The sequence below is a fragment of the Miniopterus natalensis genome, chromosome 17 (assembly GCF_054644295.1).
Source record: "Miniopterus natalensis isolate mMinNat1 chromosome 17, mMinNat1.hap1, whole genome shotgun sequence".
In the NCBI taxonomy this organism is placed as follows: Eukaryota; Metazoa; Chordata; class Mammalia; order Chiroptera; family Miniopteridae; genus Miniopterus; species Miniopterus natalensis.
The window spans coordinates 861,319-880,722 of record NC_142097.1 but is presented as its reverse complement, the minus strand read 5'-3'; the positions used below and the strand labels follow the sequence as shown (position 1 = coordinate 880,722).

Below are 19,404 nucleotides of genomic sequence, written 5' to 3'. Positions count from 1 at the left end.
CAGGATAGTCGATTTATTGAGAAAATCAACAATTATCTGTGCCATAGAGACCTGAGGCACAGGGTCTGTAGGTCACTTCTCTGTGAGCCCCAAAGAGAGAACGGAGGCCACAACTGTATCTGCAAAGACAGCAGACAGGCAGACAGGCCCTCAAAGGACCTCACTCCTGTAATCTGAGGAGTTAACATGATTGTGGGGTTTCTATACTGCCATAGGGGTTGAAATTTCTTTTGGGCACTTGAAGGAACCATGTCTGTCGAAGGCACCTCTTAAAGCTGTACCTTGGAAGGGAGAACAGATTGCTCAGAAAAGTCACCTGGAGTGCAGGGAACATGGCAGCGAGGTGCAGGTCCATTGGGGTGCCCTAGCCCCTGCACACTGGCCCAGTTGCTATCAACTGGCAACACCATGGAGCTGGGCAAAGCTGCAAGTCTTGCAGGACAGGGCCTCAAAGGAAGAGGAGATCAGCACTGTGGTTGCACTGCTAACTAAATGGAGCTTCTGAAGCTCCTGCCAACCTGAACAAGGTCAGAGACTCAGGGCGGAGCACAAAGTGAGGGTGGCCGGGGTTACTAGGCACCTCAGTCCCTGTTCAGTGGTGCTGTGACTGGAGGCTCATAGATGCCTCGCCCTGAAACAAGTGATGAGCTAGGTCCTCTGCACTCAGATTTCTCGTGGAAGCCCAGTAGGACGTGTCTAACATTATCCAGATATGCTAAGAATGTTAATATATACCCAGGGAAGAGAGGTAAGGGGTGAACGTGGGTACCAGGGACATACGTGGTCACCAACTTTGAAGGCAGAGCCAGGTAAGTGAGAAGAGAAAGTCCTGACCCAGCCCAGCTGGAGAACACAGGGGAGTCTACCCCAACCCTCCACCTTGCCAACTCTCACCTAAATAAATCCCACCTCTAAAAGAGCTGTGTGAAGCTGTGCCTCAAAATCCTGGAGGTTCCCTCCTAGCATAAGGAAACTGGGAAAGAACTGCCAACTCTCTCTCCATCCAGCCCCGGGAAAGACCTGGCTGCCTCAGGTCATTCAGAAGGCTCCATTTCAGAGAAGACCCAGGAAAGAAGGCTGAGGGGCCATCAGCTCCCCTCACCAGCCAGAAGAAAGTGTCTGCACCTCTTTAGGAACCCAAATGCTTAGACCAAGTGCAAGGCCCCAGAGCCCACAGATGAAGTTACCCAGCAAAGAAGCCATGACAAGCAGCAGAACCCAGGAGGTCAGAGAGGAAGCCAAGGGAAGAGGGTCCATCTGGAAGGAGAGAGGCAGAGAAAGGAAAAAAGACAGGTACAAAAGTCCATCTCCAGGCACACTGTCCCACCTGCCTCTCTAAAGGAGGCCTGAGTGTTCACTGGGTGGGAAAGATGAGGAAGCTGCTGCCCAGGGTCAAAAAAGGGACTGCAGGGGACTGAAGGCAGGTTGCCTTGGAGAGAGCCCTGCCCATTGGACAGGAAATAGAGGGGTCCAGACTCAGGACCAGGAGGGGAAAAGCAGTCACAGGACTTATTCTGTCTCTGGGTATGCCAACAAGCTGCCTCCCAAGCTGCCTGCCCTTAGAACGGACCCCAAGGGCATACGCACTTGGTGTCCCAACCCCACTAATGACCTTGTGCAATGTTGTGGTTTATAACAAATATGTATTTGGCCATTCAGATGACTAAAATAGATTTCTCATATATATTTATGTCCACAATTCCTAGCTCACAGCTCTCAAACCCTTGGAATTTCCTAAGTGTAAGGACTATAAAGGTATCTTTTGTTACATTGATGAGGTGACCTTGGAAGCCCCTAAGGATGGGGCTGGTTGTCAGAAGAATCAATCAGGTGATTAGAGAGTTGAAACTTACAGTCTCACACCCAGGACTTTTTGGGAGGGAAGAGGGTTGGAGTTTGAATCAATAACTAGAACAGGCCTATAATAAAAGTCTTCATAAAAACACAAAAGGACAGGATTGAGAGAGCTTCCAGGCTGGGGAACCAGAATGCATTCCACATGCCACCATGCTGGGCTCCAAGTTCCAAAGGCCAGAAGCCAGAAGCTCCTTTGTTTGAGACCTCACCCTAGATATCTCTTCATCTTGCTGTTGATTTGTATCCTTTAATAACCTTTGTAATAAATAGTAATTTAGTGAGTAAATGGCTTTTCCTGAATTCTGTGAGCCATTCTAGCAAATTAACTGAACCCAAGAAGGGGTGGTGGGAAGCTCCATTTATAGCCAGTTGGTCAGAGGGTGGTGGGATGGGAGGAGCAGTCTTGTGGGACTGAACCCCTAACCTGGAAGATGTGATGCTAGCCCCAGGTAGAGTGTGTCAGAAGAGACTTGAATTCTTGGACACAGTGCTGGTGTCCAGGAATTGCTTATTGGTGTGGGGCATTTCCCCCACCAGTGTGGAATTGGGTCTGGGAACCCAATTTACCTTGTCTACCCAAGCTGCGTGGAAATGGCAGGCCCGATACACACAGACAGAAGTGACCCCAGGAGAGTGGCTCAGGACAGAGCCAAGTACCCGTGACCTATGCCAAGTGTCTGACAGTAGGACTTAGGCCGCCTGCCAGAGACACCATCAAATGCCAGACATCATCATCATCATTCCAATGCCATGTGGCACACTACTACATCACTGGCCTGGTTCCCTAACTCACACACTCCCCAGACTATCCTGGGGACCTTGGACCACCCTTTCCTACCCTACCTGTCACCCAGACCCATCTCTGGAACTCAGCCCCCAAGGGGAGGGCTAGGTCTCCCAAGGAATCCAGTTGGGCAGTAGAACCCTGGCCAGGGTGTGCTTGCCCAACAAGACCAAGACACAAGTGTGAACCAGGCAGTGCAAACAATTCCATGCTGCCACTCAGACCTGGAAGGGGCCCTTAGTCAGGCTCCATTCTTCCCTGAGCCTCAGTCTTCCAACTGTCATGAGACTCTGTAAAAGCCCTTTACACTCTTCAATTGTATGGTTTAGGGTTAAGACCAAGGAACCGCAGAGTCCAAGTGTCCTCCTATTTGACCCCGGAGGTTAGAAATGCAAACCTGCCTCTCTCCAGGGGAGGATTTGGGGTAAGCTAGCACCCTTAGCAGAGGGCCACCTGGCCCGTCTGCTCCGCCCCTACCACGGTGTGGATTTAAACTTGGCAAAAACTGGGGTGTGCTCTTGCTTCCTCAAGCAGCAGCCCTGCCAGTGCTGCTGAAGTCCAGGCAGCCCACAGAAACCTTTCAGCTGCTGAAACAAGGGGCTTCACATTCTAATCCCCTCTACTTTGCAATAATTAGCCTAAATCCCGAGTTTACTTTGCCAAACACCTTCTCAGCCTCAGATGCACCCCTCTCTACCTTAAAGGATGAGTGGGATTCTCCAAGACCCAGAGCCTGAGCTCTGGCCACATATACTTCCTGTATACATACCACCTGTGGCTGGGCCTTACAGAGCTGGTAGCAAATGCCCCATGAGCAGGGGCTCCTGAAGGCAGATGCTGCATGGGCTCAGGGGCATGAGCTCACTCCTCTGTACTGTTGGCTACCTGAAAACCTGGGCCCACCTTTCACTTCCTAGGGTTTCCTCTAAGCCTCTGCACAGTGTGCTCAGGAGAGCGGGGTGGCTCAGAAACTTTCTGTTCTTTCCACTTGGACAAAGAAGCCAGTGCATGAAACAGCACTGCAGAGACTCCTGTGTGTGGGCACGAGGAGTGAGACATGGCCTCCACTGTCAAGGGCCACTACTGGCTGAGGAAGCCAGACATGCACACAGATAATCTTCACCTTTTATAGGAGTCAGCAGATGGAGCTAAGTAATTCATAGGGGAGGGTTTCCTGGCAGAGTGAACACTCAGGCTGACTTTAACAGCCTGGAAGTTGAGGGGTTATTTCAGACTGAGGGAAGGGCAAGAGCAAAGGCACAGAGGTGGGAGACAGCTGAGGAATGTACAGCGACAAGTACCTCAGTGCCTAGGGTGGTGGAAGTGAGGCGGGAGGGCTGGGAAGGGGCCCCCAGGGCAGCCAAGGAACTTGGACTTGACCCCCAGGTGATGAGGTTTTAGATAACAGGGAGACAAGGTTACAGTGCTTTGGGGACTGAGACCATTGTGGTGGAGTGATAGAAGGTAAGGGTGTGGTGAGAACAGAGAGAGGGAGGCCAGTGAGAGGCTTATGGAAGCCGTGGCAGCCCCAGAACCAGGGCAGAGCCAGCAGAGGAAGCCCTCTGAAAAAGGAGGATTTGAGGGATAGCCTTGGTGAATGTGTGGACATGGGATAATGCAATGGCAACGGAAGGTGAAGCCAGTTTCTGATGTGGTGACTAGGCAAACAGTGGGGCTGTGAATGGAGAAAGGGAACTGAGAAGAGTGGACACACTTAGGGAAGAAAGTGATGGCAAAGCTGTTCAGTTGTGCCAAAGGGACCCAGTCCAGGAACCTGCTTGTGGGCAGGGAGCACCAACTCCAAAAATGCACAGAGCAGACTCACCCGCTGATGATCTCTTTGGTCTCTGCCCGGATGAAATGCTCCTTCTCAGGGGTCAGAATGCACAGGGAGAACTTCTGGCCTGTCCGGCCCTCTCCGTCCACCACGTCTGTGCACTGGTTCATGTTGATGGTGCCCTGAGGGAGGGTCGTGGGCTGCAAGAAGATGAGGCAGGGACACTCAGAGGCCAGCTCTAAGGAAGCACAGTAAAGGCAGCATGGACTGTCCCCATATCCCCAAGCCTTTTCTGACCCTTGTGGCTTCATGACAGGCACCTGAACCTCTCGTAGCTGCATGAACCCCCAATTATAACAGAGGCACAGGATGAGCTCTGCCTCACCCTGGCCCTCAAAGCTTCACTTCCTACCTGCCCTTCCCCACCCCTCACTGCCACCAGGAAGGAGGGTAACAGGCCTTCCCTTCTCAGAGGATACCCAGCTGCCCAGCTGGACATTTCTTCCTTGCTGGAAAACAATATCCCAGCTAGCACTGGGGGAAGAGGTAGAGACAGGAAGGGGACCACTCCCTGAGGACAGCTGGGATGACAGAGGTAGCTAAGAGCCTGGTCTTAAGAGCAGTTACTTATCCAACAAAACAGTGAGAAAAAGCTCCAAAGGAGATGGTTTCAAAATAGCAAGGCTATTTTTAGAGGCAAGAAGGGAGCCAGAGAGAAGCCGCATCCTTGAAGGTAGGCTGCGGGGCTGGGGGGCCAAGCCCACCAGAGAATGAGTTACCGCCACCTTCCAGGACTGCCCGTGAGGAGGGATGTACGGCTGCCTGGCCAGCGCTAGAACAACAGAAAACAACTTATTTTCCTTTTCTGACAGCAAAGCTGTTAGACATTGAAATTAGGGATAGAAAACCAAAAACAAGGAAAGCAGGCCTTAAGAAATTCCAAATGAGGTGAAGGCTTAACCGAGAGGATCTTCCTAAGGATGGCTTGTTAGCCCCCTTTGGCCTCTAGTTTCCCCCTAACATGATGATGCTTTGGGAAAGGAGATAGGTTGCCATGCTTCAGAAACCAGGATGGCTATTGGAGTTGGGGGCACTTCCGGGTAGTTGTCAGCTTCTCCACTGAGTTGCCCCCAAGAGCTCGGCATATCCTAGGTCCCGTTCCTGGAGAGGCGGCAGTGGGAGAAGAGGCAATGGCAGCCCTCTGCGGGTTGCTTCACTGGGTGCCTCCCTTCTAAAGCTCTAAGTAGGTCCTACCCCCACCCAACTGTGAGCTCCCTGCTGCCAGGGAAGAGGGGAAGGGCCTGGTCTGAAAATCAGGACGCTGGGTCTAGTGCAGGTGTCAAGCCCAGACCAACTATTCCCCACTACTGGAAAACCTGTCCCATGTGCCTGATGTAAAGAAGGTGGTAGTTCCCAAACCCTCCAGCTCGAGTTCATATGATCTTCCTGGTAACTTTCCAGGCTGACCTATGAGCTCTTCTGACCCACTGCCACCTCTCTCATCTCCGGTGCTGGGGTGCTGGGTTACCAGAGCACTGGCCCATAGGAAGTGGAAGGAGTTAGCTTCCCAGTTCCAAAAAGCCTTTTCTTATGGGGCCCAGCTCAGGATGGAGGTGGGAGGGCAGGAGGACTGGCCATGAGCTCGCATGGAGGCCTCCACCTTCAGGTGGGGAAAAAGCTTTTACCCTCAGCTATGTGTTCAAAGAACATCTGGCCTCAGAAATGACCCCCAGGTGGGGACAAGAGGAGGGCAAGAGTCTCTCTTCTGAGGGTGGGCCATACCCACACAAAACAAGTGCTCCCCATGAGTGAAGCAGTCTTGCAGTCTCTCTCCCAGGGATTCCTGGAGAGTCCTTGAGCTCTCCTGAAGAAAAGGGGCTTGGTGGGTTGTCCTGTAACCTAACCAGGGGTGTGGGGGTCCTCAGGAGCAGAGGGCAAGGGAGATGGCCTAGGACCCACCCACCTGCCTTTTGACTGGGGAGGCCCACATGCACCTAGGCCTGGGTTCCCCTTCTGAGATGAGAGCTGTTCTACAGCAGCAAGGACACAGCATCCAGTCCAGGACAGTCCTGCTTGGTCTTTCCAGCATTCCCAACCTCCTTGCTCTAGCTCCAGCCCCTCACTCTTCACAAATTCTAACCCCAGGCCTTCTCTGGCATTATGCCCTCTTTGGGCAAACTAAGGGTGGTGACCTCTGCCTTCTGAGAGCTCAGCCTCCCCAAGCAGAAGTGCACGCTCCTTGCTGGCACAAACAAGGCACATGGTTTCTCTGAGGTGGGTCCTCTTGCATGTGAAAAGAGGACATGATGCAATGGATCGCTGTGAGGATTAAGGTCATGAGCTGTGAAGTGTAGGCCTAATGGACTTGTTTCCAGAGTGAGCCAGGAGCAGGATCAAGAGCAGAGAGGGGATGGCAGAGGGGCTTTCCCAAGGTGACTTCCTCTCTTGGCCTTGATGCCCAACCTAACCCCTGGGCCTGTGGTCTCGCAATGCTGCCAACATATACCACCTGTGGCACAGATGAATGGACTAAAGACATTATCTCTCTGTGCCATGGAATCAATAACTTATAAACTGTAACACATATATAACACAGACACAGGTAAGTTAAGTGGGGACAATAAGCCATCAACAGAAATTCTAATATTTTTTCTTTCTGGACCACCTAGTGGCACACACTCCTCTTTAAATACTACTTACCATTCCAGGGCTCGGTGACCAAACTGTTCACCATTCCCTCTTGCCAGTAATTCTTTTCACTGGGCACATGGCTACCAACTATAGACAAGATTTCCCAGCCGGCCCTGAAGCTTGACATGGTTGCAGGGCTCTGTCACAACCACACTGCCAGACTTCTCTGGGCCTCAGTTTCTTTGTGCGCAAAATGAGGGTTCTACCTCCTTCCAGAAGTGCCAATAAAAGGAAAAGGAATAACAAGCTAGGACTGAAGGAAACCAACATTTATTTACCACCTCTGTGACAGGATCTCACAATTACAACCTCTTTCATGCTTCCTTAAATATTACCACTAGGCAGGCAGTACCAAGTCCTATTACAGGAGCAGAGTAAGGGAGCAGTCATAAAAGAAGGGAAACTGGTCCAGGTACACACTGACAACTGCCATGAAAACATGCCATCTGAGTCCACCAGCAGCACCTCTGTGATGCCTCTCCCTGTCCTGTGTGCTTACTGAACGCTAGGTTCTGGTCCCCTGTATCCTTTCACCGACTACTCCCACAACCTTCTGAGGCTGGCAAATCTGTGACCCCATTTGCCTCTTTACTACTCACTCCACACTCAGCTGTGTCTCCTGCACTCACAGAACTGGGACAGAGTCAACCAAGGGTCTCCAGACACGCTCAGGCCTATGCCTGGCCTGCCCCACCTCTGTCCAGGAACAGGCCACACCAATCTTCATTCTCAGCACTCTGAAGAGAGAACTGCTCCTTAACAATCCATTTCTCAGCTACGCCTGGACCTTGTGCTGGGAGAGCAAGGGCAAATATCTAGGCTGTAACCCAAATCCAGCGAGAGGGAACCCCTCACCCCCAATGCTGTCAGCAGAGAAGCCAGCTCTGTCCAACAATCTCCGTGCCCTAATTCTGCACCTCCAGAGGTTAGGAATCCAGGCTTCCTATGAGGCTGAGCATTACCTACTTTTGCTCGTTTCCTTTCTCAAGAAAGAGATGGCTGTCTGTAGGCCATCCAACTCTGCTACGCTGACAGGTTATGGGTTCAGTCCTCGCCCAGCAATGTCACCGACAGCCCTCCAGCCATCTAGGGAACTCTGGTCCTCTTCTGGCCTCCATACTATACCAGCTAAGACGGCAGAGCTGCTAGAGGGCTATAGATGGTTTAAGCATGAGGTGACCAAGCAGGAGGGCACAGACATGGGCCTCCTCCCAAGAATATGGCCGCACCCTGCTCAGAACCAGCCTTCTTACTTATCCTCTCCCCGCTGGCCCACAAGAGGCCACGGGGACCTCTGCCCACTGCAGGCGGGCACCTGTCAGGGGCTTAGGAAAATCCTGCTTCACCACTTTGGGAACCTCCACGCCCACCCCTGGCCCAAGGAGTCGCACTTGAAGGAAAATAGGCCTCTGTCATTTCTTGTTGGATCCTGGGAGTTTGGGAAGGTGAGCTTCTCTGAGCCAGGGGGAAAGAAGAGGAAAGTAAGACAGAAATACAGAGAGGGACCACTTAGAGCTATTGAGGGGGTGGAAGGGCTTTCCTTCAGGCAGCTGTGCTTATAGTACTAGAGACGACTCTTATGAAAGACCTGGATGGAATGGGAATCATTCACTTTGCCCCCCACACTCTACCTCCCATTCAGATGGAAAAACAAGAGTCCCACAAAAACAAAGGCTTCCCCCCCAGGCAAAGAAGAGCTGGTAAAATCTCAAGGTCAGAAAAAGCCTATCAAGCGGAAACTCAACCCCATTTGACCATGACTGACAGAGAACTGTGCATTTCATACTGGGATGAACACACACATATGTGCATGCACACACATGTGGAATAAAAATTATGGAACAATATTTTTACTGTATCTATGCATTTTGTGTCTTTTGTGATATTCACCAAAGCCAACTTAAGGAGTAGTAAAAACACTGGTGACAGCAGTCAGCCAGCACATCTGACATGGCCAGGAGCAGGGGCTCAAAATGCTCCAGGTAAGGTACGAAGAATCTATCTTTCAGTGAAAGCCTTTGCAGCAAGAATCGTATTAACTATTTACTGGGCTGAGCAGGGCTCTAAATAAGTAGTTACAGGTACTGACTCATTCACCCTGATGACAGCCTCAGGAGGCAGGCACTGTTATGGCCAGATTTACAGATATCTTACCTGGGGATCAGTAAGGAAGGGACCTCCTGCCCCTTGGAACTACCTGAAACAAGTATGGCCCCTCCTTAGTGCCTTTTCTCCCTGGTCCTTGCAACCACTTTGCACAAAGTCATGTTCAAGGTTACTGGCAGAACCAAGCCTATCCAGTGAGGGCTTGCTGAGCCTGTGGTGCTCATAATGGGATCACACAGGGCCCAAGCAGGAATGCTCCCGCCCCTGCCCTCCCCAAAGGTGATGATAATAATGCCCAAGAGCTCCCTTACAGAGAGGCCTGTGGGCAGCTGTGCTGAGGGCTTGGTTAGACCACGCAAGTCAGGTCCAAGGAGAGGCCACATCCTTTCTTTAGGATTGAGGAAGTTGAACCTGAGTTCTCTATGGAAGAAAGGTGGCCCTTAGGGAGCACCTGCTGAGTACTGCACCCCATCCCAGGCACCCTTAGAACCCCACATCCTGGGAGGAGCATGCGCTGGTCAGGCTCACAGAGACCTTCTCCTGGCTCTTCCTGCTACTGCCCAGCTGCTCACAGGGCCCAAGTTTAACAAGTCATGAGTCCCTCTCTCAAGAGGCAGTGCCAGTACCAGTCCCACATGACACCCAGGTGTAGAATGGGCCACCTGACTCTCAGCCCACCAAGGCCACAGTCCTCTCCAACAAGCAGCACTCTTCACACAGATATCGCCAAAGCCCAAGTTCTCAGGGGAAACTGGAAAAACCCATGAAAAAAGGAGTCTTAAGCCACACCTGAAGTCATGACCCCACCCAGACCCAGACTGAGCAAAGCCCCTGCCTGTCCCCCAGGGACCACAGGACGGCAGAGATGAACAAGTGCCACAGGAGGTGACTTCCCATTTCTCAAATGGCAAAAAACCATCAAAGCTCCTAGTCTTGCCTGGCCAGTGTAGCTCAGCAGTTGAGCATCAACCTATGATCCAGGAGATGAAGGTTCGATTCCTGGTCAGGGCACATGCCTGGGTTGTGGGCTCAGTCCCCAGCAGGGGGTGTGCAGGAGGCAACCGATCAATGACTCTCTCATCACTGATGTTTCTCCCTCTCTCTTTCTCTCTCTTCCTCTCCCTTCCTCTCTCTGAAATCAATAAAGACATATTTTAAAAAATAAAGGGAAGCTTTTAAAAAAAAAAAAAAAAAAGCTCCTTGTTCAGTCTTTTGTCAGCCTCTTGCAAATTCTTGGCCCTTATGGTTTACAGGGCAATAACAACCATCCCCCACACACTGGAGCTGCCAGCTGCACAAAGCATCCCCAAGGCTGAGTTGAGCCCATAGCCTCACTGCTAGTCCTCAGGTGCCAGGTCTGTTTCTGTAATCTCACATAGCCTCCTCTGCAAGGAGCTGTGATTCCCTGACCTTTAGGTCTCCAACATGACGCCTACCTGCTACAAAACTCAGCTGCCCCTGGGAGGATGCTGTGCCAGCCAGACTGGAGGTGAGGACCTGTCACATCGATGCCCATCACCCCAGGACGAGAGGAAGGGCTGGAGCCAAAGACAACTATGCTCCCAGCCCATTCCTCCCCACAGAGGTCCAAAGATCTAAGAGACTCTGGGATTTACATTTCCATAACTCACTAGCCAAGATGAGCCCTACCCCTGGAATAGAATCCTAGCTCTGCCACTCACCATCTCTGTAATGTTCAGCAAGTTGCAGACTGTGAGCCTATTTCTGTAAGTGTAAAACAGGGGGTAAAAACGTTTCTCACTTCAAATGTAAAATGGGGCAACTGCTGTGGAAAATAGTTTGGCAGTTCCTCAAAAAATTAAACATGGAGTTAACCACCTGACCCAGCAATCCCACACCTAGGGACATTACCCAAAAGAACTGACAACAGGTATTCGAACAAAAATCTGTATTCAAATGTCTGTAGCAGCATTATTGATAACAGCCAAAAGGTAGATACAGTGCAGATGTCCGTCAATAGACACATGGATAAACAAAATGTGGTCTAGCATACAGCAGAACATACTCAACCATAAAAGGAATGAAATACATTGATATGGATGAACCTTGAAAACATTACGCTATGTGAAAGAAACCAGACACAAAATGACAATTATTATATGATTTAATTTTGATGAAATATCCAGAACAGGAAAATCCATAGAGACAGGAAACATATTAATGGTTGCTAGGGGCTGGGTGGGGGAGTGGGGGATTAGGAGTGACTGCTTAATGGGTATGGAATTTCCGTTTGGAGCGATGAGAAAGTTCTGGGGCTAGATAGTGGTGATGGTTGCACATTATAAATGTACTAGATGTCAATGAAATTGTACACTTTAAAGTAGTTAAAATGTTGAATTTTTATGCTATGTGTATTTTACCACAATAAAGAAATCCCTCACTCCATGGAGTTGTCGTAAGACTAGAAATGATACTGTGAAGCCAGGGCTCAGAGCCGGCACACAACCCAGGCTACCTCCCCTCCCCTCCTGTTTCTTAGTGCAAACACACAGTCCCCACCACAGCAAGGGGGAGGTGGTAAGAAGACAATTTATTCAATATACTTTCCCTAAATGCTTGTCACAGGAAGATGAGAAGAAAGCTTTGGGCACATTTCTTTCCTATCCCAGGACAGAAAGGAGGCTGGCAGGGTGAAGAAAGAACCGGTCTGGGTGGACTGGAAGATGCTCTAGGCATCACTGACTACCTGAGAGGGGAGGGAGAGCCAGGTCTCTATGCCAACACTGAGGCCAGCTGCTGGCCCTAGGATGGCTAACAGTAGGCTCTTGTAAATGACGGACCAAACCAAGGGGTTTATCGAAGGGCAAGCGGCTCGCATTCGTTCTCCATGCCTCCCTGGCTCCCAACGCTAGACCCCGGGGAAGATCAGAGTCTGGTTTTCAGCCACATTCCAACATTAGGAGGGATGCCTGTCCTCTGGAGCACCAGACAGCTCACCTGCAATGCGTCTCTGGCCCCCTTCCCCACGAGCTCGTAGGCACACCCAGCCCAGATCTAAGCATCACGTCCTCCTCATCCCACTCCCCACCGATCCAAACCAATCAGGGAGATGGGACCTCAAACCTGGGATTTGTTCTACGGCAGGTGCGGTAAAAGCAGCTGGCATACAGCGGTGAGGTCTGTGGATGCTATTCTCCTGGGCACAGAGCTCAGATCCTCAGCATTGTTCAGACAGGAAGAACCAGGGGCTAGGCCAGCCTTGGTTACAATGGTTTCCCTGTAGTCACAGGACTGGCCCAAGAAAGACCTTTCACAAGTATAGATGTGGCTCGGCCACACTCTGCCTCAATTGCTCCAAGAGCCTCAAGCCGAAGCTCTCAGCCCTGTGTTTGAGGCCTTCCACCACTCCCGCCTCACCCTCTGCCCGTGACCCTCAGATATTTGCTAAACAGGCCGACCTCTGTCATAGCTGTCCCCTGCCAGAATGCCTGCCTCACATCCCTCACCTCCTAGATGGTCACCCTGTCCTCTCTGAAGGGAACGACCCTACATATAGCCCCTAGTCCACTTATGAGCCTGCCCATCTGTTCTCCATGCTAGACTGCAAGGTCCTTGATAAAACTAATTTGATTTTACTCTATATACCTATGTTGGCACTGCCCAAAATGAACTTCAGGACATATTTTTGAATGCTATATGGAACAAACCAACCCTCTAAAATTATACTGCAGATTCATTTATAATATATATTTATGCCTTATTTCTAAATTAATATTTTATTAATATTAACATTTATTATGACAAATATCAATAACATTCTGTTTATAAAATAGGAATACCCAACCTTACCAAACCTTATGTATGTCAAGAGGATAGTGAGATGATACATGTGCAAAGGCCTGACAGTAACAATCTTCCACTATTTGAGGGGCATGGGATGGAGGAGTTGATTTGAAGGAGATTTAGGGCCCAGAAAGGAGTCCCATTTCCAGGGGCCCACGGTACTGCTCTGTAGCCACCATCCCTGGGGCCAAAACTGAAGTAACTAGAAGATGATAAAGTTGAATGGCAAGAGGTGGGTATAGCAATATTGCATAATTCCATTTATATGAAATGTCCAAAATAGGTAAGTCAATAGAAACAGAAAGTAGATTGATTAGTGGTTGCCAGGGGCTGAGGGAGAATTGGGGTGATAATTAAGGGGTACAGGATTTCTTTGGGGGAGGGGGAATGGAAAATGTTCTAAAATGAAATAATGGTAATGATTGTACAACCCTGTGAATACACTTAAAGACAATGACTTGTACACTTAAAAATAAAACAAAATATTACAGAGATATAGAAAATAATCTGGGTGGGTGTGGCAGCCAGCAGGCCAGGCCCTTCAAGAAGCTGGTGAGGGAGCAACACTCGCTGCTGCTGCCTCCTGCCCAGGGCTGGAAGGTGCTTGATACCCCTCCCTCTGCCCCATGTTCCAGACATGGAAACTGAGGCCCAGAGAGATATGGGGACTGGAGTCCAGGTTTCCAACTCCTAACCCACCTGAGCATCTTACCCCTACTACAGAAAGAGACTATAGCAGCTAGGGCTGACCATCCTCAAGGAGCTAACTTTTGACTTACTAGGTTCCGACTGTGTCTCCACAAAAGGCAGAGACAGTGCTCTGCTGAGGGGTGGCTCCTGTTGGAGATGACACTCCTGTTCCTAGGAGGTCCCTCTTTCAAGACTCAGCTCTAGCCCTGTCCAGGAGTGAGTGGGCTTTCTGAGGCATCAGGGCTCCCATGGATTCAGCAGAAAGGATCCCACAATACAGGGGAGCACTTGCTAATCCCAAGCAAGAAGCAACAGCTGTGTCCAGTGTAGTGCCCATGCTGGGCCTGCAACCTCAGAGCTGTGGGAAGAGGGACAAGTGAGCCCAATATTGTACATGCTGAGGAGTTGGTGAGGTGCTGCATAAATGACTCATTCAGGGTTCTGTTGACCAGCCAAACTCCCTGAATTCCTGGGGCATTGTTAGGGTCAGCTAAACTTTTTTTCTTTTTTTAAGGAGAAAAGAACACAACAAGGGTCCTTTTCACTTATTGCCAAGACCAGGAAGTTCCTTCTCACACCTGCTGTGCCAGACTGGCCTGCTGGCCCAGGCTGCTGGGCAGCAAGATACCCAGGCTCTCACTAAGCGGCAAAGGGCCCTCTGCCAGGGGAGCTTTCCTTGGGAAGCCATCACCACCCAGCCAAGGTCCACCTTACTCCTAAGACTGGGGGCAGAGGAACACAGGGAAGAATGGTTTTCAACCTCCTCACCCCACCCAGCCAGCATGGTAGCAGAACTCCACAAAAACCAGGTGCCCACCACACTATACACCACAGTGAGGTCAAACTAGATCAAAGACCTAAACGTAAGAGCAAGGACAATAAAACTCTTAGAAGACCAAGGGCAACAACTTCATAACGTTGGATTTGACAATGGTTAGATATGACACCCAAAGCACAAGCAACAAGAAAAAATGGATAAACTGGACTTTATCAAAATTTAAAACTTTTGTGTATTTAAGGACACTATCAACAGTGAAAAGGGAATCCACAGAATGGGAGATAATATTTGCAAATCATGTATATGATAAAAGATTAATATACAGAATACAAAAAGAACTACAACTCAACAGCAAATAAATAAATAAATTTAAAGACATGAATAAACATTTCTCCAAAGAAGATAAACAAATGGCCAATAAACACATGAAAAGATACTTAGTGTCATTAGCTATTAAGAAAATGAAAATTAAAACCATAAGAAGATATGAAACACTTCATACCTATTTAGGTTGGTTATAATAAAAATGCTGAAAGTATGTGTTGACGAGGATATGAAGAAATTAGAACCCTGTGCACTGCTGGTGGGAAGACAGAATGGTGCAGCTGCTGTGCAAAATAGTTTGGCAGCCATTCAAAAAGTTAAACGTAGAATTACCATATCATCTGGCAATTCCACTTCTAGGTATATACCTCGAAGAACTGAAATCAGGGTCTCAAACAGACATTTGAAGACCATGCTCACAGCAGCATTACTTGCAGAAGCCAAAAGGTGGAAGCTACGCAAGTGTCCACTGATGGACACGTGGGTAAGCCGAGTGTGGTATATACGTACAATGAAGCATTTTCAGCTACAGAAAGAAATGAAATTCTGACATATGCTACCACATGGATGAACCTTGAAAACATTGTGTTAAGTGAAATACACCAGACACAGAAGGACAGATATTATTGTTTAATTGTTACGGAGTTTCAGTTTGAGAAGACTAAAGATGGACGGCTGTAATGGCAGCACAAGGTAAATGTGCTCAATGCCACACTCAAAAGCGGTTAAGACGGTAAGTTTCATGTTGTGTATATTTGAACACACACACACACACACAAAAGTGCAGGGCAACTTGGGATTCTAGTCAGAAAGAAGTGCCTCATTTAGGCCAACACGCTCCTTGTGTGGAACTGGTCATTCTACAGATGAAGCCTGGCCAACTCTGGCCCAACTCTTAGTGGCTTTGTGTGAGGTCCTCCCCAGGGACATTGGTGGGCACAGACTTCCCACTCTCCCAGCTTCCTACCTCTCCCCATTTCCCACCCTCAGCTCAAACGTAGGAACATCCTTCCACACACAAAAAAGCGTGGGAGCCCAAAGCATGGGCTCTCCTCCCCTCAATCCTGCTGCTCTCCTCTGCTTAAAGATATCAATACCCCACACCACAGCTATACTTGAATGATAAATTAGTTTCCTGGAAGTCTTGCCGGTGGAAGTGGGGTTCTTACATGGGATCTCAAGGAAAGCATTCTGGGAGACCCACGTATGGGAGATTGAGGCTTAGTAGTAAGATTCATCATAGAAACAAAATCACAGGATTGCCTCTGGGTTTCCAGTGTCCCATCTGTCTGTCCTGCCATGGTAAAAGCCCAATACAAAGGCCAGGGTCCAAAAGTGCTGTGCCATGCCAAAGCTTAGTTCATGTCTGTCCCCATCCAGTTAGTGTAGTCTGTCCCCAACTGGCACCATGCCCAGTCCTGCACGGCTGCTAGGGCCACATGGTTGCTAGGAAGAGAGAACTTGCTGAGGAAAGAGGCAAGGACGTTATGGAGTGTTACTGAGAGAGAGAGAGAAAAGGCTTCTTTGTTAGGCTGATTATATTAGCTCAAGCTTGAGACAGACCAGGCACTTTTTTAAACTAACCAATCAACTTCCCAAGCTTTTCCTGGGCTTCTGGTGAGTCCAGCCCCTAACCAATCTATGTCCTAGATCTTGACAAGCTCTATGTCCCTTATCCAACCCGATCCTTTTCCCAGGCTAGACAGGCCTTTATGGTCGCCACTTTGGCTTCCACTGCACATGTGCTTACCCCACGAACCCCCAGCTTTCCCCTAGGGACCAAGGGCAGGCTGTTCCCTACATGGGGGAAGGGAGGGGAGTTAAGCTCCTTGGCTAGGCAATGCTGTTATCCCCTGTTATGTGTGAAGCTGTTGCTTCCTGGTGAAGCAGGCTTATGCCCCCTACTTTATTATGCTTAATAACGTCTGATTTCCCTTGCTCCCTTCCTTTATTAATATCCAGCCACCTACACTAACAGAAGGTATGACAATCCCAGATACACACCACATCCAAGTGAGTACCTGTCACAGGTATGTGCCTTCTGCCTTAAACAGGATTGGTATAGTTTAACACACTGGCCTGGTTTACCCCAGAACCAGAAAGCTTATTTCCTTAGCTCTAGCCCTTGATGCAAATCGATCTTTTTCCCCATCAGCCAAACCACTAAAGCCACCGTCATAGCTTTGCCTGTCCCGGTTACCACCTGGCACCTGTGCCCTTTCTTCCTTCCTGGCTCTTCTGGCTCACCCTCTGCTCCTGGTGAGTCACACAGTTTGGGAGGTGACCTAGAAGACTCCTGGAGGAAGTATGTTGTCACCTCTCTGACTCGTGTCTGGACCCATGAGCCTGTCTCCTTCTGCTTCACATGGATTATAACATCCATTGATAACAGGAGAAGTTTTCAGCTCCCTACCTAGAAGACCATATAATCACCTTAGGACTTGCCAGGCAAACGTTTAGGAACAAACTGGAGCTGTTTACTGAGCATCTATGGGGGGGGGGGGGGGGGCACTGTTCTTGGCTGGTGCTGGGAATAGAGGTGAAAACAGGGCAAAGGGCCCACACTAAGAAAAGTTCACTTTATTCTTATGGTGATGAAGGAAAATAAGAGAAATACAAAGAATTATCTGATTTCAGGTAATGGTAAGTGACAGGAATGAAAGGAAAGCAGGTACGAGGATAGAAATGCCTGGGGAAGTGGACACATGAAGAGCCCAAGCAGAGGCCCCAGTGGAGAAGGAAGCTAGTTCTGAGGCCACAGAGCAGGATGAGCTGGGTCTGGCCTGAAGAAGCTGGCAGGCGACTGCTAGTAGGACAAGGGAGTCCTCAGTGGCCATAGCCTGCTGGGCCAGAAGATGTGATCTGCAATGGAGGTGAGAGAGGGAGGAAGCCTGAGTGTAGCTCACAGAGCACGCTGAACCCAACAAGTGATGCAGCAGAGGAAACATGGTTGGACTAGAATGCTCATGGCATATGGGGTGAAGAGCAGTTGGGTCTGGGATATATTGAAGGTAGAGCCAAGCGGACTTCAGGTGTGTGGTGGGTGAGAAAAAAAGCAGCCAGGGATGACTCCCAGAATTTGGGCTTCAGTGACTCAGTGAATATGTGCTAAACTAAAGAACTACATTTTCTTCATTTTTTCCTGACTTGGTCTATATTCCAGCTACCTTTCTCTTGCATTTCTATGTCTCTGTCTTCATAGTAAACAGGTCCTTTTAGGCTGATACCATAAGCAACAGGATTCAGACAGGCAGGATAAGAATGGAAGAAGATGCAGAGAGAGGGCAGAGCCAGCGCCAGTGGCCATATAGAAGGCAAGGTCACAAGCTGGCTATGTGAAGAAGCCAGCTGCCACCCTCAAGCCTTTACTGCAGCTAACCCTGGGGCACAAAACAGTTCCAGCAGCAACCCTGGGATGTCCCCAAGGTCACGAGAGCTGAAGAGACAGAAAACCCGAGACGTCCACTGGTGGAGCAGAGGAGGCCTGCTGGAGATGGCTGGGGGCTGAAAAGACAGCCTCACTAGGGGAGAGGTGTGGCAGGTCAAGGGAAGGGAGTGAGTCCAGGGCAGAAGGGCAGTGCAGGAACAGTCCCACAGGGCAGAGTCTGAGGAATGAGGGAGGCTGAAAAGGATGGAGACCAAGAAAAGGCCTTGAACTCGGCTTTGTTCTCAAGCATGAAACCAGTGTGTTTGAGCTGACAGTCTCATGTCACTTCTCAACAGAAATAGCTTCCTTTTGGCAGAGAACCATGTCCATCATAGCTGGAGGGCCTCAGATATGATCAGGTACCAGCATGTAAGGAAGCAGAGCCCAAAGGAGTGAGATGGCCCATAGGCACACAGGCGGCCAGGCAGAATGGACTTCAGCACCCATGGGGCTAAGGACCACCAGGTGGTTTCCTGGAGCCAGGGAAGCAAGAACATGGTGAGTTGGGAATGGGATGGTTAGTGCTTGTGCCACCAACAGAAGAAATGCTCAGTTATTCTGAGGCCCATGTCCTTTGGGTGGGGGTGGGGCAAGGTATTGGCAACAGTCTGGAGACAGCCTCTTTCCTCCCTTGTTTCCTTCTCAGTCCCTATCTACTGCTCTGAAATGCCTCTCTAGGAAGCCCCTACCCCAGCCCAAAGAGACCATCTTCCTCCAGCAAAGCTGGGCTTCCCACACAGGAACACAGAGAAGGTGGCTTGGGGACAGGGCTCACACAAGTCAGCACTCAACAGAGGCCAGAAATAAACAGAACTTGGCGCACAGGAACAACAAGCAGTGGAGAAAGGGGTCCAAAATAGAGTCTGCAGGAGTAGGCTGAAGAAGCCAGGGCTGTTTAATCTAGAGAATGAGGTTTGAATGAGGAGGGGCTAGGGATACAAGACAGGGTCACTGTCTCCAAAAATCATTAATTTCAACAAACATGCACTGGATGCCAGGCCCTGGGGACACAGTGATGAGTAAGACATGGCACCCGCTTCAGTGAGAGCAGCACTGGCGTGAAGGTGAAAACACAGCCTGTGGACAGCATGGTGCAAAGAGGACAGACAGAGACAGGTCTCAGAGGCTCCTCGTAGCACAAGGATCATATCTGTCTGGCGAGGTTT

General features: G+C 49.7%; 1 protein-coding gene across 6 annotated transcripts in view; it reads right to left on the bottom strand.

Moving 5' to 3' along the window:
• Positions 1-19,404, bottom strand: part of MPRIP (myosin phosphatase Rho interacting protein) — a 150,522-nt gene that overhangs the window by 64,101 nt on the left and 67,017 nt on the right. For all 6 annotated transcript variants that reach the window (XM_087825734.1, XM_087825732.1, XM_087825733.1 and 3 more), the window contains exon 4: positions 4,467-4,618. In XM_087825734.1, coding sequence (XP_087681860.1) covers positions 4,467-4,618 — 152 coding nt within the window. The remainder of the gene's footprint in view (positions 1-4,466; positions 4,619-19,404) is intronic.